The sequence below is a fragment of the Spodoptera frugiperda genome, chromosome 25 (assembly GCF_023101765.2).
Source record: "Spodoptera frugiperda isolate SF20-4 chromosome 25, AGI-APGP_CSIRO_Sfru_2.0, whole genome shotgun sequence".
Lineage (NCBI taxonomy): Eukaryota > Metazoa > Arthropoda > Insecta > Lepidoptera > Noctuidae > Spodoptera > Spodoptera frugiperda.
In genome coordinates this window covers 19,713,084-19,722,040 of record NC_064236.1, presented here as the reverse complement: position 1 = coordinate 19,722,040, position 8,957 = coordinate 19,713,084, and the positions used below count along the sequence as shown (strand labels likewise).

General features: G+C 36.1%; 1 protein-coding gene across 4 annotated transcripts in view; it reads right to left on the bottom strand.

Moving 5' to 3' along the window:
• Positions 1–2,133: 2,133 nt before the first annotated feature.
• Positions 2,134–8,957, bottom strand: part of LOC118282230 (Krueppel-like factor luna) — a 137,426-nt gene continuing 130,602 nt past the window's right edge. For all 4 annotated transcript variants that reach the window (XM_035603205.2, XM_035603223.2, XM_035603215.2 and 1 more), the window contains one exon: positions 2,134–8,879. In XM_035603205.2, the coding sequence (XP_035459098.2) occupies positions 8,704–8,879 (176 nt within the window). In that variant the 3' untranslated portion in view covers positions 2,134–8,703. The remainder of the gene's footprint in view (positions 8,880–8,957) is intronic.

Below are 8,957 nucleotides of genomic sequence, written 5' to 3'. Positions count from 1 at the left end.
GTTTGACATAACGGGGCCTCTAGTGCTGAAACGTCAAAGATGATTTGTCGACTTCCGCTTGTCATGAAACGATAACGGAGCTTAAAGCTAACTTCAGGGCGCTTCAGCCGGCCATGGTCGATAACAGCCTCCGGTACTGAAAGTGATATTTTATCGACATTTCGATAGAAAAATATAAAAAAAATAATTACTGATTTAAGATTGCTTGTTTTTTTACGTATGTTTTTTAGATTTGTTCAGTAAATATTTTGTTTTTGTGTTTAAAAGCTCTGTGTGGCTGTCTAAAAAATGAAAGCAGGTGGTACTCTCTCACTCTAAGGGGCTATTTCCTTATCACGATGCATTTACGATATCAATGCGTTTTATACTTTATCGCACGATAGCTATTCGAGAAAAAAAACTAGTTTTTTGTAACGAGTGTCTTGACTGAGTGTGGTTTCTGGGTTGAGTAAAGTATTATTTTGATATTTTGAAATGGATTTTCGAAATGCATAATTTCGAATTGCAGCCTACTCCGTCTAAGTTACAGAGGTAATGTCGCACCTTTATATAATATTCATATATTTTGTATGTTTTGGGTTTTTTAGCTATATTTCTTTCCTTTTCTTTCAGAATTTCATGCAATTTAAGTGCACTTGACTTTTCAATATTTTCATGTATTCCTAACAAGTTTTTTCTTTCAAGAAGCTATTTATTTATCTATAGTGAATATTTCGATTCGATTTTTGAAATTCTGCGTAATAAATATTCGTATTATGCAAATTATTGTGCATGGCGTCAGTTGACTTGCTCCTACATCAGTCGTTTAGTATGTTTAACGAATTTAAACCATTATTTTAACAGTTATTTTCAGTTTGAACAGGTACTTTTTTGATATGTTCAGTTAACTTTGTATTTTATTTTCATCATCATCAACCAATATAAACAAAGGCCTCACCCTTAATCCTGTATTTTTTTATATATTTTCCATTTATTTTTCAGGTTTGATACTTACGCAATTATATGTCATATTATTATCGTTTTACCTACGTTTTCAGCTTGTCGCGCTCCACTGCAGCTGTCGCCGGCCAGCAACAGGTCCATTGTTCCACCTATCTCTTATCACTAATATCTCGATATGTGTTTATTTTCAGAGTTAGAGTTATATTTTAAGTTGTTTTCTAGTTATTTACTTTCTTAATGAGAAAAATTTGTAAATTATCTTAAAAAATCGAATAATATTATTTTCTATAATAAGCTCAATAAAAAGCTTCTCCTCACCAAAAACCAAAAAACTGCATTTTGTTTTTATTATTTTTATAATTTAAATCCATTTTTCAAACCATTTTACATAATACACCACCATAGGAAACCAATCGGAGTGCTACGAAAATATTGTATGAAAATATTAAATTCGTAACTTATGTCGTCACTGCAGTGCGCCAGTGTACCGGCCATAACTAACAGATTCAGATTTACTGCTATCGTCGGGCAGCGAGTTGCGCCGCTCTATGCACATCCCAAACATTGACATTTGGGAATAACTTCAAGGCATTGGCATATTAACTACTTCAAGCCGATGTAACAAGTTAATAAATTTTTATGGTGTCACTCGGCCAGTGGTCCGTCGCGCGATCGTGATTTAATCAAATGCATTGATTAATCACCGCAGCTGGTCGTCGGGAACCCAGCTCCGTGTCCTAGGGTCCGTATACCCAGTTAATTTCGCCATAAAAATTAAGTAAACAGTGCAGGACAGTAGTGCATTTTCCAAAATCAATACTGTGCGGGCCGCGCTATTAATAGAACGCCCCGAGGTGTTCTCGTGGTGGAAACACGAACAATAACAGTGTTTTGTGTGTGTTGTGGCTGCTGAACGTGTTTGTAACCATTCCAGTGTTGTGATACAACAATTTGTGCGGGACTTGTGACTCGTGCGGACCCTCTCGTGTCGTGTCGGACTTTACACGGAATAAAAAATGGCGCACGGGCTGTAATCAACATCATCATTAATTTTACAAGTAATTATTTACAGATATATTTCTTTGTATCCCTTGTTGTGATTGCAGCGATAAATTGATAAAAATCTAAATATTTGTTTTCATTAGTGAGGCGTCCGTGACACAGTTACCTTTGCATTAAATAAAACCACAATTATTCCACATATAAGAAAAATTTAATAATATAAAACGTGTATGCTACGTCATTTGTCCCCATTGGGGGGCGCCTACTATACATACATCAGAAAGGAAACGAAGACACTTAAATAATAATAATAACGAATTATTTACAATAACCATTATTATTATTACTTGTGGTTGTAAATATTTATGATTAGTAACTATAATTAGACGTTTATACTGAGGACACGGCTCATTGGAAATATAATCGCCGGCCTCCATACAAACTAGAAGATAACATATTATGTTTCAAAAGCTTCGCCCTTTTTAAGTATACTTCATTACAAAATTATCCACAAGAATCATTGATGACTATCCAGTGTTACATACATACATACAAGCATCTGTTTCTAACTAAACATAACAATTAATTTAAACATTTTAATTTACACTTAATTATAACGACTTATGAAACATTAAATACAAACTCTCCAAAGCGTGTGAAACAAATACTTTTTGTCAATTATACCAACAAACAATTTTATTTTATAGGTATACATAAGATTCTCACAGTATCTTGCATTCAAATATGAGTGTATAGAGCTAAGGGAGACAAAGCTAGCCTTGAACTAAATGGAGCTCAAATCTGGCCAGCCTGTGTCCTAGCTCAGCACTCAATATAGACATTTACAATAAAAATACAGCCTAGGAACATTTATAGTCCTAAAATCATTTAAAGCTAACATTTTGCTAAGCTAATAAAGTAACAGTATGTGATGTTTACTTCCCAATACAATTTTACTAGAATTTCCATGTAATTTGAGCCCATACAAGCTTATTTAATGGCTGGGAAAATGCCAAATATCACAATAAATATTATTCCTGGATAGTCCTTGATACAAAAAAGGCGCAGCTTTCTAGACTGTAGTCAGAAGATCAGTGACGCAATTTGGCAATTTAATGACGTATTATCAGTGACGTCACCAATGATTTGAGACGAAAGTCTTCTTCTTAATAGTGCTTTTAACCGACTGTGGATTAATTTTGTATTTTCTTTTGTTTATAGCTCTGAGCTGATATAGAAGTTGAGTGTTCAATGGTCATGTGTTTACAAGCTTTCCACAACAGTTTTTTACAAAAAATGTGATCTAAATCGTTGTTTACAGGTAGTTAGCCTTATTTTGAATTTCATTCCCTAGTTACAACCTTGAAATAACCTAACTATTCAGTTTTATATTGAAATACAGACAACCTTTGTGGAGTATTAGTATAATAATAGTGTAAATGTTTACTTATGAATACAATAGAATATAATTTATTAAAAGTAGTAAAAAGTTATTATCTAACAATATTATATTTGATTATATTATTGTGGAGAGCTTATAAAGACATGTTTCTAGATATTGAGCATTCTGGGTGTTTTATGTGTCCATTTGCAATATAAATATTACAATAGTTCTTCAGATAATCACAAGAATGCATTTATACCTCACAGTTAATCAACAGCCGGTTACAAGTGATCAAAAATCTTACAATATTATATTATGTAGTAATTCAAAATAACCAGCCGAATCGGGAACCCATGGAATGTAACAAAGCAGTATAGTATCAAAAGAATTAAATTAAAAAAGAGTACAAAAATACTAATAAAGGCTCTGTTTAGCCAAAAACCTATAACAAAACACGCGGTTTTCACCTTACACCTGACATTTTTCTATTCATACATGCCACATACTCATTAAGACTTATAGTCCCAATTTTAGTTCATATATTTCCCAGTAGTTGGCGCTACTGTCAAGGTCGCAATTCCCCCGCTCATATAACCCCCCTTCGGTATTGATTTTCGGACCCTGGCCCAATCTGAGTGACCTTACAGCGGACTTAGAGCTCACAAGGATCTATAGATGGAAAACAATCAGAATTAGGTCACTACCTAGCTCACAAAACAGGTCAAACTTTATGTAGGTGTTAAACCAATAGTTCAAGTTCAACTTTCGTATTTGAAAACAAGTTTGGCAAGGTCCCAAGCTAAAATATACATTGTGTTCTCTCCAATACAAAGTTTATAATCAAGTGACAAGGCTTTTACCGCGTGTAACAATGAAATATAAGATTGGCAAGAGATTAACTTTATAAGTACCTTGATTTACTTAGTAATAATATAATTGTGCGTCTTTGTTTACAAAGCTCTTATCTTTAGCGTTGACAGGTTGTTTAGTTAGGTGATAAATATGGGTGAATATTTCTAAAAATGGTAATTTTCTAGATTCCCATCTACTGGAAGGAACTGGACAGTGGACAGTCTTATTATCAAGTATACTTTTTCTCCGAAAATGATTGACCAATTTTTCCTCACGTTTGGAACCGACACAAAGTTAATTTCTTGCTCTTTACTGAAATTTAATTAGCTAATTAATTCTTAAATCGGCCTTAAAACATTACTTGGGATAGGGAGACTTAAAAACTATTTTTAATCATATTTGTAAACGCTTCCCGAGACGGCGGAATCGAAAATTTATTAGAAGAGTTGATTCTAACACAGCCGCATATCTTGAATGACGAAAAATTCACTATTTCATATAATATAATAATTATGTAAGTATATATTAGACAAATGTATATTTCGTTATATAATTATTACGTTTTCTAATACAATTATGACATAGTTTGACATTTATATGGAATCAAATCGATTCTATGGTACCCGCTGACAGAGTGGAGTTACATTTTCGAATCTCGTGCACAAACCGTTTACCGCCAGGGTCAGTTTGTCAACGGATTATAGGTAAATTGCATCAGGCAATTGTTAATCGATAGAATGGGAATAATTTATTGTCGATTCAAAAATTACACTCCGGTACGGTACATTATAGTGTGCATTAGTAATACGGGCATTAGAGTGGCGGTCAGCGGGTTACATTACGAATAGGTATAGTATAAGTAGTATGTTTTCTACGAAACTACATATGCATTTACCAGCCGTCGTGCATATTACACTAGTACACATAGACCATCCATAAAGCGGTATCCATACCAATATACATGTCTCTAGTGTCATCCTTTATCATAGTAAAGTATAATAAATTTATGAATCACATTAATTTTTTTTTTTTACTTTTTTGTTTCTTACATCTATGATTTCACGGTTGTTACACTTATACATCGATCTAGAAAAAATGCAGAATGAATAATTAGATTAGGTGGTTATGTATGATTATATAAGCTAAATTCGTACAACTAACACTTGAATTTACGTATATAGCCTAACCCTTAACTTGTGTTTGGTAACACAGTGCTTCTAGCTGGGTGTGAAGCTAGCTAAGGGCGTACACAGATTCAATCCAAGCACACACGGATGATTCAAAGCACTTTACTTACTGTTTACCTAAGCCCCGTCGCAGACTGGGGCCTTACCTGCATCTAATCCCCCTGTATATGCCCGTGCAATCATAATTACGTGTACTCAATAGCAATTCTTTTAAAGCGACTGACAGTTCTAATGTCTTTCAATTTTATGAATTAGTCAATTAACTTGAATCTTGTGACATCACAATTGGATATGGTTTTGAAATTTTGATAGTTTACTTTTATTTTAGTTCTGTTTTTTATAATTCCTGAATAGATAGATAGAGAAAAAGTTGAGCCGAAATATGAAGACAAATTTCTTTGAAATTAACAATATTTATTTCGTTGATATTGACTTGAATGATTTCCTTTATTATCGCTATTGAACACGTAATTCGGTTATTGTCTACTGTCAAAACAAAACAGTAATGACGTTTTTTTAATAATAACCATTTTGACAGTTGACAAACTTTGCGAAAATTATAAAATGTTACACTTTTTTAAAAAAATCTGTTAACGTAAAATATAAATAAAATATACTTAATTGAGATTTTTCCGAATAAACTTTGTAATATTGCCAAAAAATAACACGTGTATAATAAAAATATAACGAAAAAAAAAATAGTTTTAATAAAAAATAAAAGTACAGTCACAGTACAAAGTTCTTCATCATGCTATTATTATTTTTTTTTTGTTTTTTGTTTTTGTAACATGACACCAATTGTAATAAGGATTAATATATTTTATTACACTGCCCAACTAGCCTTGGTATTCACAACAAATTTAGTATTAGTTTTTCTGTCTCTTTCTGTTCGTATCACACTGAAGAGTGGTCTGAATCCGTTTCGTGAGGCATTGTGTACCTAGCACTAAACATGTACCTACCTAAGTTAATTTTAAAAGACAACTAATGACGAATGTGTTTTAACCGTGACTGTACAAGTACATGGAACCGCGATATACAGCGTGTCCTTAGACTGAGAGAGTGGATGAGAGAGATTTCCTTATTAATCTTCGAAAATGTAATTTTAGTGATTATAGGAGGCTCTTTGAGTTCACATCACAGTAACTGAAAGTGACGTCAAGAGCTAAAAGTGCTAAGCACACTGAAGTTTGATGGAGGCAAATATGAGAGTTTGAAAATTTCGCTCGTGTCCTCCAAAGAATAACGATATAAAATACAAGGAATAACGTTACCCAGGAAGTAAAGAGTATTGAAGTCAATTGTTTTCTCCTCATCTCTCAGTCACTGGACAATTAGTATATCGTACTGTGTATAAGTGCAAATGCAGACTTGTATGACATGGGAGTACATGAGTTACGGAGCACACGCGCACTAGACGAACCAACAGTTTTCTTAATTCAAATATCATGTAAAACAGTAAAATAAGGCTTAACACAAATCTTACGCTAATTTTGATCGCAATTCATAAGCGTGATGTATTCACAACTACATTGTATTTTGTTAACATACTATTTATTATCCAACCAAAATGAAAAGTATCAGATATCAGATCTATTTATTTATTCTCTCTCAAAGTTTTATTATTTCTTTAATTCAGTCGTGTTATATTCAATGTTTGACTATATTAAAATTTGTATGGTCTTACAATTTATTTTATGTCGTGTCGTGCGCGTGATGCTCCGTATTAGTGGGAGTAAACTGTTATTTGTAGAACTTATCGAAAGGGAAGACTAAAATATTGGCCCCGGGAGGTATGTAAGTAAAATGCACAGTTACTGGCATGCCAACGACGCCGTCCAGTGTTTCAATGGCAGTTCTATAGTAATACAGTTGTCACTCACTCTCACTCTTTGTGCTCAAGCTAACTAGACAAACTAACTTATGTTAGTAGTCTCCACACTGCCACTATGGAGTTAGTGACTCAGCAGAGATATCTAAAAATGCTCCTCGCAAGCAAGTGTCGTTGAACCCAGTAAAAAGTGCTTCTGGTAACTTAATTTACTTCATTGTGATGATTACATGACTTCCTTAAAGATAATAATTTAATAAAAAATATAATGAAAAATACTTGTTCAAATATAAAGATACGATAAGTAGTTGGTGGTGGTTATAGATACCGTAGTAGCGCAGCATCCTCGCCGGGCGACACTTGCCGAGATGAAGAAGTCTGATGTCGCGAGTGTGCTGTGCTACTAGGGTGCAGGCTGGTGTAGTGGTGGACGCGAGGTCCGAGACCAGTCTTCGAATATTCATTATGGACTTAAACAATAGCGACTGTGTTCCGACCGGCGACGAGTGGCCACGGCGGCGAGTCGATATAAGTGCGGTTCTTGGATATTACTGAGATCAAGACGGAACACACGGAACCCACGGCCGACGGCCCTCGTCTCCTCCAGAATCAACAAGGCCCTACACACGTAGCGTCCCTTTTACAAAAATAAAAAAAAATATGTACTATAGATGTTATCCTCCCTACAGGCTAAACATTGTTACTCGACGCTATGTGTGTACCGGCACACCGAAATCAAATAGTGCGCACAATAATAAATCGTACTACTAACGAAATAAAGGCCAGTTAACCGCAAAATATCGGAATGAAAGAGTAAAGAGAAAGCTTAACCTAATGAATATAATACGAATTATACAAAATAAACACGAATCTGCGCCGGAGCCGCGAACCGGTCGAGCGAGCCGAGCGAGCGAGCGGTGCGGACTCTGGGCTGCGTGCTGCCGCCGGCCGTCGAGCGTGCGCGGCGCCGGCAGACATCAGGTAACGCGACGCACTAAGCCTAAAGTAATAAAGGTCGTGCTCGGCGTCGGTGGGATCATTAGCCGAACTCCCCAATAAATAATATGACCGCAAATGAAATGCATGTGGGGGGACGCGCGCCCCCCACTCATGGCACACACGCGCCATCGCTACGCGACGACGCCAAAATACACAAAGCTCACAAAATTACATAATACACAACGGCTATAAATCGAACTCTTAGCAACAAAGAACCGTAACGATAATTGCCGAAACATCAAAGAGATTTTTCCCGAATAAAAACTCGATAAACTTAAAAAAATAACTTTAAAGCATTAGGTGCAATGAGTGTTGACTCGGCTACGATGTAGCGGCATTCTTTGGCTTGACGCTGTATGGAGCAGCGCGCATCACAATCAATTCCGTGTTCACAACTCACGACAACCTATAAACGGAACCACTAAAAATAACTTGTAAATAATAAAAAATGCGCGCGCGGTTTATTTGCGTTTCCGTGGCGGCGCGCGGACGACGGGGGCCGCGGGCTACGCGTGGCGCTTGGCGTGCAGCGCCAGGTGGTCGGAGCGCGAGAAGCAGCGCTCGCAGTGGCGGCAGCGGAACGGCTTGGCGCCGGTGTGCTTGCGGTAGTGCCGCGTCAGCTCGTCCGACCGGGCGAAGCGCCACTCGCAGCCCTCCCAGGAGCACTTGTACGGCTTCTCGCCTGGAATCAACCACAAACACCAATCAGCCACATTATCATAACACCTACTTGTTACATTCTAAAATGCAAGAGGGATTG